The sequence below is a fragment of the Eulemur rufifrons genome, chromosome 23 (assembly GCF_041146395.1).
Source record: "Eulemur rufifrons isolate Redbay chromosome 23, OSU_ERuf_1, whole genome shotgun sequence".
Taxonomy (NCBI): domain Eukaryota; kingdom Metazoa; phylum Chordata; class Mammalia; order Primates; family Lemuridae; genus Eulemur; species Eulemur rufifrons.
The window spans coordinates 2,962,750-2,983,126 of record NC_091005.1 but is presented as its reverse complement, the minus strand read 5'-3'; the positions used below and the strand labels follow the sequence as shown (position 1 = coordinate 2,983,126).

The following is a 20,377-nucleotide window of genomic DNA, read 5'->3' as shown; positions in this document are numbered from 1 at the left end:
CAGTGGGGACTCAGATGGTCCTTGAGTGCATGTTAAAGGGACCCGTTTGACCTTTCAATCCAGTCTGGCTGTAGCGGCCATCCCAGAGGGTCTGCCCATCGTCGTCACGGTGACGCTGGTCCTGGGTGTCCTGCGCATGGCCAAGAAGCGGGTCATTGTGAAGAAGCTACCGATCGTGGAGACTTTAGGTGAGGGGCCCACGCTGGTGGCATTTTCACAAGTGGGACCGCAGGCGGGGTGGGGTGCTGCGGTGACGCAACCTGGGCATTTCACAAGCCAGAGCGTTTGTGGTGGCAACTCCTCTTTTCTGTAAACTGATGTCTTATTGAACCAGGTTGCTGCAATGTCCTCTGTTCCGATAAGACAGGGACTCTGACTGCCAATGAGATGACAGTGACCCAGCTTGTGACCTCCGATGGGCTTCACGCGGAGGTGAGTGCCGACAGAACGCACAAGCCTCGACACCACGTGCGCCCGGCTAGACCCTCCCCTGTCCGGGGACAGCAGGCACATGGCGTGGCGTCCAGGACATAATAAGGAAGAAATAAATTGGGCTTATTGCACAATCTCCTTGCTACAAGTAGCAGCAAGAAACAAGACTGATTCTTTTTAACCATCTCATACTTTGTTTCAAACAACATGACCGATTTAAGGTAGCCCCCCTTATTTTTTATTATTTATTAATAACATGCATATTGCAAAATTTACAAGCTGGAAAACACTCTTCCCACCCACGATCAAGTAACCGTGATGACCCATCAGTGTTGTCCTCAGTGTCCGTCCTGTGTGTGTGGCACAGTTGGAAGGTCCCTGAATGTGAGATGTTGACCCTGATGTTTTTTCACAAAACTTTGCAGAGCAAGGGGTCAGCAAATGACTGCCATGGGCTAGTGCTTATTTTTGAAAATACAGGGTTTTGGGGCATAGTGCCACACCCATTTGTTTACATGTTGTCGGTGGTGGTGTTCGGGCCGCAATGACAGAGTTGAGTAGCTGCGACAGAGGCTGCCTGGGCTGCAAAGGCTACAGTATTTGCTTCTCTGGCTCTATAAGAAAACGTGTCCCACCCCGTCTGTGCTAGTGCTCAGTTCGCTTAACCACGACCTGCGCTGGCTGCAGAACATCCCATTGAGTAAACTGGCCGCGGTTCACTAGCGCGTGGCACTGTGTCCGCCGTGAGGCGCGCCGATCGGTAAACAGTCCCGCAGGGACATCTTCATCCTTCAGGCCTCGTCCGTGTTTGGTGTTACGTCCTTGGCCTGGATCCCCAGGGGGGAGACTGGGCCACCCAGGGGAGCGTATTTCTGACTCTCAGTGACATCTTTTCTTCTGCTCGGCCCTGCAGGTCAGCGGAGTCGGGTATGACGGCAAAGGGACCGTGTGTCTTTTACCATCAAAGGAAGTGATCAAGGAATTTTCCAATGTCTCAGTGGGGAAGTTGGTGGAGGTGAGTGTCAAAGCGCCGTGGTGGCAGCAGGTGTTTATAACGCGGCTTCCGGGGCTCTCTCAGAAGAGGAAGCAGCAGCTGGGCCACCTGGTTCTTGGCAATGACTCGGCCACCCAGGGGTAAGGTTGTCACGGTGTTGGAAAAGTGGCCCCGAAACCAGTGGTGACGTGGGAGGCAACGGGGAGCTAGAAGCCTTTGTGCTCGTCCCTGCCTGCTGGGAGGGCGCAGAAGTGACACGGGAGTAGAGAAGGTGCCCAGTGACCGCTGGGAGGTGAGCGCGTGATAAACGTCCCTGCTGCCACCATCGATGCTCTTACTCTCCCCCCTGTGTGCCCTTTCGCGGGAGCCTGTCTCCTCCCCACGTGGCAGGCGCCTTCGTCCTCCACAGCCGTCAGTGACCCCCCGAGAGGGCCCTGCTTAATGGCACTACTTCAATATCACAGCCACCGTCGTCTCAGTTTTGCAGATTAAGAAATAAAACTACGTACAACTGTTACGTATCAATAAAAACAGAAAAAGAAACAGGCTCAGACAAGTGACATGAGCACCCAAGCTCAGCTGGCAGGAAGGGAGGGAAGTGTCACTCACGGTCTTTGTTGGTGTCTATTTTGCCTTTTCTATATATTTAGTTTTCAACTGAGATATGTCATGGACCCTAGAAGTCGCCCTGGTAAAGCATACGATTCGGCGGTTTTAGTACGTTAACAAAGTTGTGTGCCATCACCACTGTCTAATTCTAGAACACTTCGTCACCCCGAATGGAGACGCCGTCCCCACTCGTGGTCACCCCCCATCGCCCCACACTCGTAACCACCAGTCACCCGCCTTCCCGCCGGTTTCCCTCGTGACAGCTCTGTGGCAGCCAGCGTTCCACACGGTCAGAAATGTTCACCGTGCTCCCTCTGAGCAGCCAGGACGCTGATTTATTTTAAAAAGCCAGTGTTGTCCCCGCAGCCTCAGGCTCTAAAAACGGGTCGAGCCTGAGTGAGCCAGAGCCCGCGGGGCGCTGGGTCCCGGTACCGACAACAGACACTCGGTCCCTCTTTCAGGCGGGCTGTGTCGCCAACAACGCTGTCATCAGGAAGAACACCGTGATGGGACAGCCCACGGAGGGAGCCCTGATCGCCCTGGCAATGAAGGTGGGGACTCGGGGGCGCCTGTGCTGGGAATGCTCTCCCTCGCCGCTGGGTTAGTTGCTAGAGTTTAAGCTCCTATCTGAGCTCCCGGATCAGGGAAGCTTAGTGCCAATGCGAGAACGTGGCCCCACGTGTCCTCGGGCTGCATCGGGTGGGCTCTGAGATTCCCTGTGGCTTCAGAAAGCTCTGCAGGTCTCCAACCCTCTACCAGAGATCCCACAGGAATCCTCTGAGCACCCCCATGGCCCGGCCCCCCGCAGGTGTTGGGGAAACAGAGGAACAAGACTCGCCTGTGCACCCCAGCTCAGCTCCCCTTCTCTCCGAAGCACCCTAGGGGGCCTGTTCCTCCCAGCACCTTCGACCGACCCCAGGGCTCGGCCCTTAGACCCTGAGCTCTGTGGCGGTGCAGAATGTTCTAGACCAGTCTGTGCCCATCGCCTGGTCGTTGGGGAAGCCCTGGTATTCCTTGGCTCACAGCTGCTGACTCCACTCCCTGCCTTTGTCCCAAGGTGCTGTCCCCGTGTGTCTGTCTTCACAGGGTGTCTTCCTGTTCTCATATCCGGTCACACTGGATTAGGGCCCTCCCTAATGACCTCAACTCGATGACATCAGCAAAGACCCTGTTTTTAAATGAGGTCACAGTCACAGGTTCCAGGGTTAGGACTTCAGCATATCTTTTGGGAGACACAGTTCGACCCATAACACCCCCCTAAGGAGACTTTTTAGAGATTTTTTTTGCCAACCAGCCCCCATTGAATTTAAGACCACAGATGTACCGGGTATCTGTGTGCCGTGTGCGTATCTTCGCTGCGTACATAAAGGGAGTCGTTCTTTCAACCCCCAACCCTTTCGCACTCCCTGGGGGTTACGGAAAGCAGTGGTTAGAGCATGGGTTTAAAACTGGGGAAACTGAGGTTCTGAGCTGTCGAGCAACTGGCCCCAAAGCCATCAGAGAACAAACAAAAGTCAGGACTGACAAGGGCCCCAAGCTACAACAGGGACAGCAGGGCCACCTCACCGACTCAGTGGTTTCTGTCTGGGCGGGTAAATGCTGTGCCTTCAAGTCTAAACATTCCTCTTGGCAGGAACTCCCCAGGTTGCTGTTTCCAAGCAGGGTTTTAGGTAGAAACAGTTGCAAAGACCATCATTCCTGCCCCTGGGACATGAGAAAAGACATTTTTTTTTCCTGGGAGAGACATTTGAAAATAAGCGGTCGTTCTGCGTGAGCTAAATGCTGGAGATGGTTTGAAGAATGAATAATTTAAACGGACTGAGCTTTGCATAGAGATTGGCTTCGGATGACTCACTAAAAATATCTCATTTTATGATCCTAGATGGACTTGAGTGATATTAAAAATGCATACGTAAGGAAAAAAGAGATTCCATTCAGCTCAGAGCAGAAGTGGATGGCGGTCAAATGCAGCCCGAAGAATGAGGTGAGTCAGCCCCTTCCCATGCGGCCCCCCGCCCAAAATAAAGCCAAACGCAGACCCCAGGAAGAATTCCAAGTTCCCAGCTGCCTCTGCGAGGTTCCAAATGCACAGAGATACAGTTGACAGCAAGTAAACCTTTGACTCCCCTGGGCCGTCCTCGGAGCTTTTCGTTTAAAACAGCAGTTCTCCCAGTGGGTTCCCTGGGGCAGCAGCGTGTGCGTGGGAATTCACTGGAAATGCAACCTCTCGGTTCCACGCCAGACCTCCCGAGTCAGAAACTCCAGGGTGGGGTCCAGTAGCCTGTGTTTTCTGGGGGTTCTGGGGCAGGTGCAAGCGTGAGACTCCCTGGCCTGTGATAGAGTCGCTGAGTAACCGGCGCTGAGCACCTGCCGTCGGTCCTGCCAACACCGACCCCGACGGCCAAGTCTCGAGTCCTGTCTCCGCATCGCGGTGCCGAGTTCTTTGCACACGTCGGCTCATTTCACCGTCGTGATGGGGAAACACATGCTTCATCCCTAAGGGGGCACCGTGCACTCGAGTGTGTGAGCGTGTCAGTGACCAGAGGAATCACACCGAACGATTCATGGCGACCCCTGGGTGTCCGGATGACAGCTGGTTTTTCCCTTTTATTTTCCTTTTTAGATTTGCTGTGGCTTTTCAGATATTCTTCATTGAAAACAAATTCATTTTTTAAAAAGAATTACCTTCTACCTTTTTCTCTTCTACCTTTTTCTCCAACCCTCCTCTTCTCTCCCGCTCCTCCTAGAATCTATCACGTCTGTCTACACAGACAGCTCATCTCTGGCTCTGGTCCGCGGACGGCTCAGCCAGCTCGTTCCAGGCCTTGTGGTGCCCAGACGGACGTGTAAACCTCGAGGGCTTAAAAGGGATTATAAATGTTTAAAAAATTTTTATAGCTTCACGTCTTTTTTTCCCCAAAGGCAATGGTGACATAGTCTCATTGCAAAAGTCTAGAAATATGACTTGAAAAATGAAAGCGCTTTATCATTTTGCCCCTCGTCCCTCCCTACCCGCCACCTCCCAAGGTAACTCCCTTTACAGCCTGGGATAGAATGTTCCAGACTCTACATGTGCGTGTAGCGACATCTGGGGTGGCAGTTTTCAAAACAGGTCATGCTGTATGTAGCGTCTGAACTTTTTTCCTATAAAATTTCCCCTTAGCGTTGTGTCTTAGATGCCTGTCTGCGGCAGTTAACACAGGCTCAGTCGCCGCATTCACGGTGCACCCACTGTGGCCAGGCAGGTGCCGTGGTGATGCTGGGGACGTGGTCTGCACCCAGCTGACCCAAGACCTGCCACCCGGAGCTTACAGCCTACATATTTGTCGAGACAGATCTAAATAAAAATACAGGGAACGTTATCACCTATTGTGAGCCAAGAGCAGGAGGGAACAAAACAGACAGTTGCCTGCCCTGGAGAGGTGACAGTCTAGCCTCAGTGCTAGCGATGAATCATACACCCAGTGTGCAACACCGGCCGGGACACCTCCAGCTGATGGAACATTCAGGGTGCTCTGAGTGACATTCACGAGGGAACTGAATGTAGAATGAGGGCAGGGCTGGTCACAAGTCACCGGGTTCTTTCCAGGTCTGTGCGTGGACATGTAACGTACCTGCCTGCTCTAGCTCAGCGAACAGCACTTGCCCAGTGTCAGTAACTCCACTGCGAATGTCCCCGCGCACGTCTTTGTACCCTTGCGACGGTCACTAGGAACCGAGGTAGCCAATGACTGCGGATTTCTTCCCTTTGTCTTTTGCAAGGACCGGGAAGACGTTTACTTCATGAAGGGGGCCTTCGAAGAGGTGATTCGCCACTGCACCGTGTACAACAACGGGGGCATCCCCCTGCCGCTGACGCCCCAGCAGAGGTCGCTCTGCCTGCAGGAGGAGAAGAGGATGGGCTCGCTCGGTCTGCGCGGTCAGTGCCTGAAGTTTGCACACAACATTGACTTTGGGGTGCATTGGTGCAGGGTCCTTAGTGGATAAGGCCCCCCCAGAAGTGCTGTCAGGCAGCAACGAAGCGAGCTTGGAATTAACGGTCAGATGAAAGACAAAGAGCCCCCCAGTCCCAGCCGGTAAATGACACCCACTAGTGTGGACGTGGTCACGTGTCTGAGGAGGGGCGGGCCCTCGCTTGCTGAGTTTTCCGAGCCAGGCGAACGGGCGCCCCAAACATGGCCTGTCCCGGTAGGTCCCTTCTGCTCGTTGCCTCCTGTCGGAAAACCCAACGGTCTCTTAAATGCAGGGACACGTTTCATCCCTTGGCCATTTCCAATTTCCGCACCGGAGCCACTGCCTCCGTAACGGGCTGAACATTGAACTCACGTTTCCCGTGGTGTCACTTGTCACCCTGTCCAGTTTCAGAGAAAGCGTTTAAAAACACTCCAGAACGCCGTGTTCCCTCGGGGGGAGCTGACAGGTTGGGCCTGCCCTGTTCGGTCCAGCTGCCGTGGCCTCCCCGTCGGGACAGCAGTTGTCAGCTACTGATGCGCTCACAGGGCGAGGCCCTCGAGGTTCGCTGGCGTTTGTCACCTCTTCCCGAGTGAGGCGTGTGTCCCCCAAAGCAGGGGTGCTTTATACATCCCAGTGCCCCCCAGAGGGGTCTGTGCGGCGCTAGGTCTACAGTAGGTCCCCGGGAATGAGTCCCGCATGGTGCTAACACTCTGCAGCCCGGCGGATCTGGGCTCCAGCGCTGGCTCCACTGTGGACCAGCCACGTGGCCTAAGCCAGGTCCTCGACTCGGGCACCAGCGTAGGTAGCACAGTGTCATGATTGTGTCGGAGGGAGCTGCCGCTAGAGGCTTCTTGGGCATAGCCGCCCTTTGGTGTCAGTTAGGTGACAAAGGAAGGCTTGTTCGATTCTCTGGGCCCGAGCGAGAGTCCTCCCAACCGTGTTGCTCTCCGGTAGATTTTTCTAAACCTTTGGCAGCTGCTACCCCAAGTCTGCCAGATTAGACAAAAGGAGCGGGCACAGCATCGGTGAAGGGCAAGGAATGGGCCTCCTGTGGCATCTCACAGGCTCTCTGTGGCCGCTGTTGGGGCCCGGGGGCGGGGGGAAGGGTCCTACAACACGAGCGGACAAGAGTCTTATTTCCTGCTGCACAGGCGGGTCCCGGTGCCCCCTCTATTTGGGGACACCTGTACAGGCCTGAGAGCCACCAGGGTGCTGCCTGTCCTCCCCTTGTGTCTGGGAATGTGCCACCCACACCCCTGCAGACAGAGGAGGGTCTGGGCCGAGGTGGGGGCTGGCTGGGGTCTGAGAACGGCCCCCGGACCCCCGTGACCCTTGCTGGGGCCGGGGTCTCTCCTCAGTGCTGGCCCTGGCCTCGGGGCCCGAGCTGGGGCGGCTGACGTTCCTGGGTCTCGCCGGCATCATCGACCCCCCGAGGGCCGGAGTGAAGGACGCGGTTCAGGTTCTCTCCGCGTCGGGAGTGTCCGTGAAAATGATAACGGGAGACGCTCTGGAGACTGCCTTGGCAATAGGTAACCGGGCCGGGCGGGGAAGAGAGGACTCCACGTCCTTTACGATGGGGCCACTGCCACCGGTCAGTCCTGGGTGACCCTGGTCGGGAGTGCTCACGCTGGCTACATGCTCAGAAAAGACTGAGATTTGTGGACCAGTGTTCCAACTCCTGAGGTGTTCCCGTTTCCAAAATGTTGGCAGGTTCTTCAAGAGGGGAAAAGTCCTCGTGTACACTGAGGACCTACTGAGTCTCAGTTCATCCCTGATCTCACCTCATCTCCACAGGCAGCATCGTGCCCCACGTGCAGATTCAGTCTGGCTTTTGCCACTATCTATGTATTCTTGGCAAATCACTGAACCACTCTGACCCTCAGGCTCTTCATCAGCAGATGTCCAGCAGCCCTCAGCCAACTCCTCTAATTACTATTGTTATGGGGGTTGTCACATCTTGGTTTTTGTTCCCCATTTGAGGCAACCTGGCGCCATGAAAAGGTTCATAGGTGTTGGAATCAGACAGAACCATGCCAGGTTCCGTTATTACTGCTTACCCGCTGAGTGTCCTCGGGGAAGTCCCTTCTGTTTCCTCGTCTTTAAAGTGGGGATAGCAAGGCACTTGTCGTAAGTTAATGTGGATGGATTGAGATCACGGAACATAGTAGGTGCTCAGTAAATGGTATCATCATGGCTTTATTCTTGTTCTCCATAGCCATGATAGGGACTGGAGTGAGGGTGGGGGGACCACGGTCTCAGGCCCTCAGAACTAACCTAACCCTAACCTAACTAACTCTAACCCTAAAACTGATTTTCCCTAAAGGAAGAAACATCGGCCTGGGCAACGGGAAGCTGCAAGCCATGTCTGGGGAGGAGGTGGACAGAGTGGAGAAGGACCAGCTGGCTGACCGCGTCTCGAAGGTGGAGTCCCCAGAGGCCAGCCGGGGAAGCGGGTGGGCCTCCAGCTCCGACTTCCGTGACTCTTAGCTCTGTGGCTTCTCTGTATCAGGTGTCTCTGTTCTTCAGGACCAGCCCGAAACACAAGCTCAAAATCATAAAGGTACGCGGGGTGGGGGAGGCCCCCCGTGCCACGTAACAGGGCCCCAGATGTGGTCAGTATAAGGCTTAGCCGTGGCTTCCTTCTCGGGGTCCAAGGCAGCTGCTCCAGGGGCTGCTTTTCATGGCCAGCAGGGAGGAGGCTGAGCAGGGGCAGGCAGGTCCCTTTGAAGGGCGGGGACTCGGAAGTCGCAGCTCACTGTGCTCACAGCCCGTGGGCCAGGATGCAGTCACGTGGCCAGGTCTAGCTGCAAGGGATGCTGGGAAGTGTCATCTCTAGCTGGGCGGCCTATTAGGAGAGAGAGGGGAGAACTGGGGGACTGTTTGCCACACGCACTGAAAACAAGGAGCTGGAATTGGATAAAGGAAAAACTTAAAACAGAAGCCACCCCTTGTCAGCTGGGTGCTCCTTGGCATTAGTCTTGTCATTTAACCGTGCCTTAGTTTCCTCATCTGTGAAACGGGGACACTATTAATGACACCAGCTAATCTGCAAGGTTGGTGAGAGGATTGAACAAAGCCAGGCCTGCGAATCTCTTGGCACACAGCGAGTGCCCAGTAAAGAGCTGACTGTGCTTCAAAAAAGTGAAAGAGACAGAAAATGTGCTTGGCGATGTTGCACGTGTACTTTGGCAACTCGCTCTTGAACTCTTTAGCAGTCATGATTTTTCTTTTGTGTTATGCTCTTCAGTTCTACAGAGTGAATCCTCTGTAGGATATGCAAGTTATGCCTCAAAGAAACTGTGAGTCCTTACTGGGCACCTCACGGTTTCAGAGGCTGCGTTGCTGACGATTATTTATTAACAGCAGGGGACAACCTCCATGAGCCTTTTTCCACAGTGCTGGGTGTCGTCACGTCCGCCGTCTTAGTCTGGGCCTCACAACAGCCCTGTGAAGCTGGGTGTCTTGCTCCCTTTTTTTTTTTTTTTTTTTTGAGTCAGAGTCTCACTCTGTCGCCCAGGCTAGAGTGCCATGGTGTCAGCCTAGCTCACAGCAACCTCAAACTCCTGGGCTCAAACAATCCTCCTGCCTCAGCCTCCCGAGTTGCTGGGACTACAGGCAAGCGCCACCATGCCTGGCTAATTTTTTTTTTTTCTATGTATATGTTTTTAGTTGTCCAGATAATTTCTTTCTATTTTTAGTAGAGACGGGGTCTCGCTTTTGCTCAGGCTGGTCTTGAACTCCTGACCTCAAGCAATCCTCCCGCCTCAGCCTCCCAGAGTGCTAGGATTACAGGCGTGAACCACCACGCTCAGCCTGTTGTTCCCACTTTACAGATGGGGAAACTGAGGTTGAGCAGTTCAAGGGTGTGTCCAGGTCCTGTGCTACTGCGAGTAGAGCTGGGACTCAGACTCGGGTCAGCTGACCCCAGTGTCCTCCCGATGACTCCCTGCTGCTGGCCACAGGGTGTGCGCAGCAGGGCGTCAGGAGGGAAGGAGGGACCTAGGAGGGTCCTCAGCCTCCAGGCCTCTCTTGCCTGCTCTTCTCAAAGGCTTTGCAGGAGTCGGGGGCAATCGTGGCCATGACTGGGGATGGGGTGAACGACGCGGTCGCCCTGAAGTCCGCCGACATCGGGATCGCCATGGGGCAGACAGGGACAGACGTCAGCAAAGAGGCCGCCAACATGATCCTGGTGGACGACGACTTCTCGGCCATCATGTAAGCTGCTCTCTAGGCAGATTTTTAGTTGTAAAGATGCCTGGGGTGACCCGCTTCCCCCTGGGATCTGCCACCGTGGTGGTACAGGGGCTCCTGCCGAGAAGGGGTCCTGAGGAGTCCCCAGAGATTGCTGAATCTCAAGACTCATGGTGGTGGCAGGTGTCACCATCCCCAAAGTAGGGTCATAGGGCCGATTAACCCTGGGGCTGGTCTCATGCCGCACCCAGGGAAATTTTATAGACACCTAGAGCAGAACTCGAATTTGCAGCCTGGGGGTGCATTTCAGCACTAGCCCCTCCGGGGAGCAGGCTCAGGTCTCCAGGCGGTGGGTGGGTGTGTGTGTGTGTGTCCCAGAACCACCCTCAGCAGCCAAGGGCAAGAGCCAGGAGTGCTACATGCCTGATAAATATCATGTTTTGAAAAATGTTTTAATGATACAAATGACACTATTCGCACTGTAGTGTAGAGAAAAGGTAAACATGAAGATATTCAGTTGGGTCTGGCGTGTTGCTGTGCACATTTCACGCACTGGAGAGAGATTAGACTGAGAGGAAATATTCCACGTCATCAACCACTGATGGCATCCCTAGGTTCTGGGATTGCACGAAGTTATTTTTCTTCTGTTTCACTTTTCTGTATTTTCCTCTGGGTCTAATTTTAATTAGTTCTGATTGAGATTGTACTCATAAGTCAGTCACAGTAACTGGAGGGGGGGAATTTTTTAAGCCTGATATCAGAGATCTTGAATGAACAAATACTGAAGCTTGGTGTGACTGTGCACTTTACAAGGGGTTTTTCTTCACACTGCATTCACTGTAGGAATCCTTAAAACACATCCTCTTTAGTTAAAAAAAAAAATGTACAGTCATAACTCTACAGTTTTAATTCTTTTGCAAAATTTTTTAGCAAAATTGGGAGGTAGGGGTTAGACAGTTTTTTCTACTACTCAGGCCCAGTTCTTAAAAGGACTTTTGCAAAGCGCTTTCTAAAGACACGAGCAGGCGACCCCTCCCTCTGTGCCGCCCCCGGATCTCGTGTTCGGGTTTAATGGGTTTTGCTATGTCTCTTCCCTGGTAAGTCAGAGAAATGCCTTAAGCACTTCAGGGATCCTGGGCAAGGGGCAGGGTTTGTGGGCTCAGGACGAGAGGAACTTGGGGTCTAACTGGAGACGCTGAGCATCTGCCTTGCACAGGCTAACTCGGCTCAGGGCCCGTCCCCAGTGGTTGGTGGCATCTGTTAGGGCAACATCATCTCGTACTGATGGGGACCCGGCCGGGGTCGGAATGCAATGTCCATCCGGGCGGGTCACTGCTGCTCCGTGTAGCAGCCGCTGAGCTGGCTGTGCCTCCCCCAGGACGTCTCTGGGAGTGACCATCCCTCTTCTCTGGCAGGAACGCCGTGGAGGAAGGCAAGGGCATTTTCTACAACATCAAAAACTTTGTGCGGTTCCAGCTGAGCACGTAAGTAGCGGCTGGCGTTTCCCAGTGTGGTTCAGGGCCACGGTGGGGGCAGCCGCTGACGGCCGGCGTCTGCCACTGTGCCCGCAGGAGCATCTCAGCCCTGAGCCTCATCGCTCTGTCCACCGTGTTCAACCTGCCCAGCCCCCTCAACGCCATGCAGATCCTGTGGATCAACATCATCATGGACGGGCCGCCGGCGCAGAGGTGAGGCGGGGTTGCAGAGGTGAACACTCAGTCACTTCCCACAAGGAGTTCCCGGAAAACACTCGTGTCGCACTGGGTGAAGGACAAGTAGAGGGCAGAGAGGGGAGCTTTCTGCCCCTTCTGCCTGGGGCGCCCTCCCTGGGCTACTTGCATAGTCACTGCCTCCGAGAAGTCGTCCCTGATTGCTCTGACAGCAGCCTCCTCCTACTTGGTCCCCTGACCCTGCTTTATTCTCCCCTGGATGGGAAGAGGGACATATGTATATACACATACACGTATATCCCATTTATCTGCTTACAATCTGCCTCCCCTTTAGACTGTCACCTTGAAGGAGGCAGGTTTTTGGTTTGTTCCTCCTGTACCCCTGGCTTCTGAAGTGCTTGGCCGCAGCGGCTGCACAGGAGTGGATGACAGGGGCGTGCTGAGCCGGACACTGCAGGGAGAGACCTGGCTTTGGAGTCGGGCAACCGGCATTTGTAACTGCGTGAGCACAGAGGAGGTGCCGTGTCAGATGCCGCTGACTGACGGTGATTGCTGTCTTAGTCACCGCAGCTGTCAAGGGAAAGACTGTGCTGATTTTTCTCCCTACACCTCATGTGAGGGTTGCCTCTCCCGCAAGCTCTCCACCTGGGAGCGGGACTGTGTATGACAACCACCCTCAGGGGTGTCCCCAAGCTGGGGCCTCACCCCGCTGGCTCCTGCCTGACCCCCTCCCCCCCCCCCGTTGGTCTCGCTTCCACGCTGCTGTCCCAGAGCTGGCTGGGGGGCTTCCCCCAGCTGACATGGGCCCTGCGGAGGGCAGCACCTGGATCCTGAGTCTTGGGGGTCCCCTGGTGGTGATGGAAATTGTCTGAGTGTAAGGGATGACTGGGTGTCGTTCCAAGGCTACAGGGTGGGTAGCCTCCTTGGGGGGTCATCCCCTGATGTTTAGGGAACAGAGGGAGGGTGGGGGTGGAATACAGCAGCCCGTGGCCCAGGCTCTAGAGCTTCCAGAAGGAGCCAACAGGCTGGAGGTTACGGAGGGACGGGCAGCCCAGGAGGACGGGACGCCCAGCTCACCAGGGCCCACCTGGAGGGCACAGCAGACACCCTGTCCCGGGAGGCTCACGAGGATCTGGTTTGAGGATCCTTTTCTCACTCAGGGTTTATTTCCAAGTGTTTCTCTTGTCCTGAGCAGCTTGGGGGTCGAGCCAGTTGACAAAGATGCCCTCAGGCAGCCGCCGCGGCGCATCCGGGACACCATCCTCAGTCGCGCCCTCCTCCTGAAGGTCCTCCTGTCCGCGGCGGTCATCATTAGCGGGACCCTCTTCATCTTCTGGAAGGAGGTGAGCCCGGAGAACACTCAAGCGCGAGACACTGGGCTCACGTGGAAGTTGGTGCTGTCGGAGTGTGAGCAGGGGGACGGGGACAGGCAGGAGGAGGTAGAAGGGACCTGAGGCCTCACGGGCACAGACAGGAATTCAGATTTCTGCCTACAGGGGACAGGGCTCCCCTCCTGCTGTTATTGTCCCCAGGAAACAACTGGGAGCCTGCAGGGTCTCATGTTCCACAGCTGACCATTTGCCTCAGGTCCAGGGAGTTCCGGGCTGAAACGTACAAGGCCCCAGACGGGCAGTTAGGCAGGTGATCGTCCCCCTTGTAAACCACAGCCTGCACCTGCGCAGGTGGAGGGGTGGGACGCTGGCCGGCCACCGCGGCTCCGTTTTCCCTCAGGCTCCCCCTGCAGTCTCACCTGCCGGGGCAGGTCCTACTTTTGTACAGCTTATGGGGGACAGACAGGCCTTCTGGGTCCAACCCCATGGCCCCAGGGGTGGCACCAGCACCCCTGGGAGCCTTGAGAAATGCAGATGCCCAGGGCCCCAGGCCCTGCTGCACTGGTGCTGTTGGAAGGTGCACACTCTAGGAGGCTCAGACGGCAGACCCCCACCTGCAACCTCAGGCAGGAGGCAGGGGCCTGCGGCCCAGGCCAGAGAGGGGACCCTCTCCCCTCGGTTCCAGCCCGTGCCCTGCAATCTTGGCTAGACTGAGACCTTGGCTCAGGTCTCCTGGGTGCCACCCAGGGGGGACTCTAGGGCTCGCCTCGAGCCCAGTCTCAGATCCCTCAGAGGCCCTAGTTTTCTTGGGGGTCAGGCATCCTTTGGGCCTCCTTGCAAGAAGTGACAGTCTGTTACATGGGATTAACTAGCGGTACCACCTCCCTGGGAGACAGTCATCTCCTGGAGGAAGTGGCGTAGCCATACCTGTGCCACCTTTCTGTGCTGTAGTGTCTGGTGGGCGACACTCCTGATGAAGGTCAGGGTCCCCGTGGCAGCGGCAGATCCGTGTGCCGGGAAACACTACAGGTGTCATGCCTGCCGCCCCCAGGCTGAAAGCAGCCTTGTGGCCAATTCCAGGAGCAGCGCACAGGCCCGCCCGGCCCTCCGCTCCTGGGGGGCAGGGCGGGTGACGAACCGCATCCCAGGGACTCACCCGTCTTGTCATAACCGCCCCTGTGCACTCACGTTCCAGATGCCCGAGGACAAAGCAAGCACCCCACGCACCACAACGATGACGTTCACCTGTTTCGTGTTGTTTGATCTCTTCAACGCTCTGACCTGCCGCTCTCAGGTGAGCCCCGGGCGGCCTCCCCGCCTGCCCACCCTCCCTGGGGTACCGCGCTCCTCGAGACCCTGGGGACTGCAACGTGTGCCCTCCTCCTCCCCGCAGACCAAGCTGATATCTGAGATCGGCTTTCTCAGGAACCACATGTTCCTCTACTCGGTGCTCGGGTCCCTTCTGGGACAGCTGGCTGTGATCTACATCCCGCCCCTGCAGAGGGTCTTCCAGACAGAGAACCTGGGAGCGCTGGGTGAGTGGATGGACCAGAGCAGGTCAGCTCAGGCCAGGGCCATCGTGCACGGCCCGGCCACTGGGCTCTGGTGCTGCCGGGCGGGAGGGAGGATCCGCCGGAAGGCAGAGCTTCCCCAGGGGCTAATCCCTACAGGGTCCTGGCAGGGGGAAGAAGAGTCATGTGACGCCTGGGCACAGCCTGGCACCTGCCCCCAGCTGGGGATCCTGGCCTTGGTCCTGGGGCCAGCAGTGGGACTGAAGCCAGGGAGCCGGCCCCTCCTCTGGCTCTTGCTGAAAGCGACGTGATTTAGTGCCCATGGCTCTTGAAGGCTCTCCTGGCCTGAAACTCGGGCCCCACCACCTGTCCCCTGGGGGCGTGGGGCCTTCCTCCGAAGCCTGGTTCAGCAGGAGCGGGGTGACGGGAGAGTGGTGCAGGGGAGGTGCTCCCCCACTTCTGGCCCAGGCTTGCTGCTGGCCACCCCCACCAGGGGACAGATGATGGGGAGGCTGGCGAGGCAGCCTCACCCCTCAAGGCAGAGCACTGTCCCGGCTCAGGATAATCCGTCAGGTCTGGGGCTGTAGTGACAGGGCACGGGAGCCCTCAGGTAAGACTGGCATGGTCAGCTGTTCCCTGTCATCTAAAAACCAGGTCCATGTGGCTCACTGATAAGTGCCCTGTAGGAGCAGGGAAAGGGAACTCCGCAAAACAAAAATCTTTAATAGCCGTTTCTATCCTCTGGGAGGAAAGTCAGCTTGTCACACGTGCGGTAAGGACCGCAGACGGCAGGAGCAGAGACAGCTCCCCACAGTCGGACACGGCGGAGGCAGAGGGCGGCTTTAGGAATTAAGCCCAGAACGTGGGTCAGGTTGGACGGGCCGGGGAGGCCAAAGCCGCAGTTGGGGGTGTTTGCAAGCAGCAGTGACTTGGGATGACCCCGCCAGGGACGGGGCACCACCCCTGTTACAGTTCAGCGGGTCCGTGTCTGTCTGGGAAGCCCGCAGGCCCTGCTCTAGCTGAAGCATCTCAGCTGCTGGGTGTGAGCCTCGGCACCCCTGTGTGTGACCTCGTCAGGGGGACCGGGGAGGGGGGGGGGTGGGCTCTGACCCTTCTCTCTGCCCCTCCTGGCAGATCTGCTGTTTCTAACCGGACTGGCTTCGTCCGTCTTCATCGTCTCGGAGCTCCTCAAACTGTGTGAAAAGTACTACTCCCGCGCCAAGGCCGCGCAGACGCACCTCGAAGACGTATAGTGGCCCTCGCTCGGGGGCTTATCCCTAAATACTCTATTTTTATGTGACTCTGGCCCTCCCCCGCTCCTCCTGCAATGCACACTCTCCAGAGGGAGATTCTGGGGACAGATAGCATTAGGTCACTCACCTGATTCTCCCTCCTGGAGACCCACAGGAACCTCAGGGTGGTCGGCTGGGGGCCCCGGCCCCCACCTCTTGGTCCCTCTAGCCAGCTCTGGGACACACAGGGAGCAGCCTGCATAGAGACATCGCGCTATTTATTAAATCGGTGATTTTTAACTAACTACGTCTTTGTGCCACAGTTTGCTGCATAGGGCCCTTGGCAGAGGCGGCCAGCAGGGTGGTTACTTCTCTGCCCAGCGTGGTCCTCTTGGAGCCCCATTTCTTCCTTGGAACTGAGGGGTTGGGTCTTTATTATTGTGACAGATTTAGTCTTTCCTACAAGCGGCCAGTTGGACACCTACAGCCATGGGCTGGTGACCGTGTGGCAAACAGCAACCCCTGGGGATGGCCTGAGAGAAGTCCCTGGCTTTGGAGATATCAGTACAGGACCCAGCAACTGGAATATTCCTGCCTGCGGTGAGCTTCGCTCCCCGCTGCCCCCAAGACGCTCCTTAAAACATATCTGCTCTTCCACTAGCAAGATGGCAGAGACGTCTGCTGCAGCCAGGCGGAAACCAGAAATGGGACTCCCTCCTCCATGGGATGAGACCACAACCGTGGCCTCCATGCAGTTACTGTCAGGCCTCGCCCGAGCAACAGAACCGACAGGGTGGAGAGAGATTTGCTGTAAGGACGGGCTCCTGTGGCTGCCGGGAAGGGCGGAGGCTGCCGTCTGCAGGCAGAATTCCTTCCTTCCCTCCCGCCGCAGCTCAGTCTCTTCTCTTAAAGCCTCCAGCTGAGGGGATGAGGCCCACCTGCATCATGAAGGATAAGCTGCTTTACTGAAAGTCTCCTGACTTAATCACATCTAAAATGTATCTCATAGTGCCATCCAGACTGGTGTCTGGCCAGATAACTGCACACCACAGCCCGGCCAAGTGACAGATGAAAGTAACCACAGAACCCAGCCCCAGTAGCTATGAGAAGGGCAGCCCCGGGGGTAAAATCTGGACCACGCCAGGATGAAAAAGGTCAGAGTGGACCCCTTGCAGCCCCCAGGCAGGTTCCCGGCTCCTCCAAGGTAGGATTCGCAGCCTGGGGGACGCTGCTGTATGCGGCCTGCCCCGACCACCGGGGCTGAAGGAGGCGATGCACAGATGCACCATCCTGCAAAAGCAGCAGATCTGGGGGTGGGTAGAGAAGAAACCTTTTGAGCAGGGGTGGCATCTTACCAGAAGCTGCCAGCCTGTGGCAACTGTTTATATATGTGACACGAGTCACAACTCGTCTGTCACAGGGCGCCTCCTTGCACCACTCCTCAGGATCCTTTGGCAAACTTCTGGGCCAAGAAATATGCTTCCCATTAAAAAATAAGTAAATATGCCAGGCTCTTGGGAGGTCAAGGTGGGAAGATCATTTGAGACCAGCCTAGACAAGATAGCAAGACCCCATCTCTACCAAAAAAAAATTTTTTTAATTATCCCGATGTGGCAGTGCACATCTGAGGCAGGATGATTGCTTGAGCCCAGGAGTTCAAGGCTGCAGTGAGCTATGATCATGCCACTGCACTCCAGCCTGGGCAACAGAGCGAGAGCCTGTCTCTTAAAATAAAAAGAACCAGGGTTTATTGATACTTGCAATAACAACACCAAGATATTCTCACCCCTTACATATACCATATAAAATATTAATAAAGCTTTTGACAAAATGCCAACAAAGTATAATGGATACATTGGATTACACTAAAATGAAGACTTTCTTTTCATCAGGATATAGTAGACTTAAATACATTAAGCAACTTAGCTTGTTTTGCATTTATAGAACACTCTATTAACAGTAGAGAAACATGCACCAAAATAGAGAGCAGAAATCAATAAACTGAAAATCAACAGAAAAATCAATCAAAAAAAGATCAATAAAATTATCAGTCTTGCTAGAAGTTTAGCAAAGAACGAGACAAATTTCCAATGTCAGGAATGACAGAAGGTCTATCAACCACAGACCCCTCAAGAAATTGTAATAAGGAAAGAATACTATGAACATCTTTATGCACGTAAATTGAACAAATTAGATGAAATAAACTAATTCTTTGAAAACCACAAACTACCAAAACTCACTGGAGACAAAGAAATAATACTATTGTACTGACAACATCAATTTTCTGGTTTTAATAATTGTGCTACATGGCTCTGTAAAATGTTTTCACTAGGGGAAGCTGGGTGATGGGTACACAAGAACTCCTATACCATTTTTTGCAATTTCTATGAATCTAAAATCTTGAAATTTATTTCAAAATGACACTTATAAGAAAAAAAATTGAGCAATACGATACCAGGCAAATGCAAAAAACAATACGTACAACAGGGGCGACACTATTAATGTCAGACGAGATTAAAAATCAAGGCCAAAAGCATTAAATTAGACAAAGAAGGGATTTTAACAAAGGCAGAATCTCCACTGAAAATCCAGTAGGCCAGACCAGGTACTAACACAACATCTGAACTGAAAGAGCCAACAGTGTGGGCAATTTAGGCAAAGCATATCGGAAATTCACTAGGAGACTAGCTTACCACATGTAAGGACATGAAACCTCAAAGTGATTCTAAAAAATAGATAAAACACAGATGACTTCTCTAATCACCACGCAGTAAAACTAAAAATGAGTAACAGGACTGGGGGAAGCTCTCGCATACCAAAATTTTAAAATTCTTGGGCCCAAGAGAAAAATCAACATGCACCTATCAGAATCTATATAATACTACAAAATAAAAGAGCCCAAAGAAAAAAAATAGCTTTCTGTATTTATTGACTTTCACTTTTTTTGGTAATTGAACTCAAAAAGTTAAACAACAACTGTAAGAGGAAATATAAAAGCAAAATTAATTTGAAAACAGTTGGCAGAGCTCAATCTAGGAAAATGAAAGGAAAACAAAAGAAATGGGGAGACAGCTACAAAAGATTTCAAATACTTTGGTCGATTTACAGAAATTGATTTGAACACAAATTAGAAAATTTACTCAGAGACATAAAAATGACCAATTCTAATCCCAGAAGAGATTTAAAACAACTCACATGGTCAAAGAAATAGATACGGTTACCAGGCATTAACATCACCCTTGCCCACCAAACCACAAAGTACGAGATGAATTTTACCTAAACTTTAAGGAACTCCTTCCATTTGCATTTTCTGGAAACTGGAAAAAGGTTCTAAACTTATTTTTGTAAGGCTAGCACAATTTTAAAACTCAAGCATGATTTACGTAAAATCTAACAAGAAACTACAGACCAGATCACTTACATATATTGTTACAAAAGGACCGAACACGGGCGAACCAAACACATGCATTAGAAAGAATGATAGTTAACATAAAAAGATGGCTCAATATTTGGAAACCTATTAATTTCATCTTCCTTATTAATAACTGAGGAAGGAAACCTCGGGTGCTAAAAACCCAAAATGCTTTTTATAAAATTCAGTGTCTCCTGATAGAAAGTTTTCATCACATAAATACAAATGGATCCTTCCTTTACGTGAAAAAATATATATGAGAAACATCTCAAGGCAAATGTCAGCATCGTGCTTAGTGACAAAAGACTAGATGCATTTTCATGAAAGCAATAAAAAGAATGTATCACTACTCAATGTTCTGGAAGTATTTGCTGACACAATTAAGAGGGGGAAAAGATACAGAAATTAGAAGAGTAGGGAAATTACCCTTATTTCCAGGTACGTAATCCTAACGGCCACAAACCCCAAGAGAATCCATAACTACCCAAAACAGGTAACAGCGTGGTTTCCATCACAGTGAGGTCCTGGCACCGGCAGCAGCAGCATCTCCTGGGAATTATTAGGAAGGTAAATTCCCAGGTACCTCCCTGGACCGACTGAGTCAGAAACAGGAGTGGAGCCCCACAATTTGTTTGAAGACTCCTTTGAGGCAATTCTGACACACACTCAGGGTTGAGAACCACCAAACAAAAGAATTCAATAAGGTAACAGGGTACAAAACTATGTACAAAAATGAAGAACTTTCCATGAGTTAGGGAAAAAAGTCCACTTACAGTACCAGAAATGACAACAAAGCTTACCTAGCAAACTCAGGGTTCCTGTTCTTGGATAGAAGCATCAACATTAGCCAAATGTCAGCATTAAATAGAGAGTAGCGTTGGCAGAACTATCTTGAAAATACTACCAAGGCTCAGAGAAAATTAGCAGACAAGCATACGCAGGAAAATTCCCCAAAAAATAGTAGTAATAGGGAAATAGCTCTGACGTCTTTTTATCACAAAGCTCCCATATTAAAGCGTAAGAGACCTAAATTCACACACA

General features: G+C 53.3%; 1 protein-coding gene across 1 annotated transcript in view; it reads left to right on the top strand.

The window, feature by feature from the left end:
• The window catches only part of ATP2C2 (ATPase secretory pathway Ca2+ transporting 2), a 56,655-nt gene extending 40,661 nt beyond the window's left edge, over positions 1-15,994 (top strand). Inside the window, exons 13-28 of the mRNA XM_069456729.1 lie at positions 64-188; positions 335-432; positions 1,346-1,447; positions 2,497-2,586; positions 3,918-4,019; positions 5,798-5,954; positions 7,348-7,518; positions 8,313-8,410; positions 8,499-8,549; positions 10,038-10,204; positions 11,596-11,664; positions 11,752-11,868; positions 13,046-13,193; positions 14,377-14,475; positions 14,575-14,716; positions 15,827-15,994. Coding sequence (XP_069312830.1) covers positions 64-188; positions 335-432; positions 1,346-1,447; positions 2,497-2,586; positions 3,918-4,019; positions 5,798-5,954; positions 7,348-7,518; positions 8,313-8,410; positions 8,499-8,549; positions 10,038-10,204; positions 11,596-11,664; positions 11,752-11,868; positions 13,046-13,193; positions 14,377-14,475; positions 14,575-14,716; positions 15,827-15,945 — 1,855 coding nt within the window. The 3' untranslated portion in view covers positions 15,946-15,994. The remainder of the gene's footprint in view (positions 1-63; positions 189-334; positions 433-1,345; positions 1,448-2,496; positions 2,587-3,917; positions 4,020-5,797; positions 5,955-7,347; positions 7,519-8,312; positions 8,411-8,498; positions 8,550-10,037; positions 10,205-11,595; positions 11,665-11,751; positions 11,869-13,045; positions 13,194-14,376; positions 14,476-14,574; positions 14,717-15,826) is intronic.
• Positions 15,995-20,377: the final 4,383 nt, after the last annotated feature.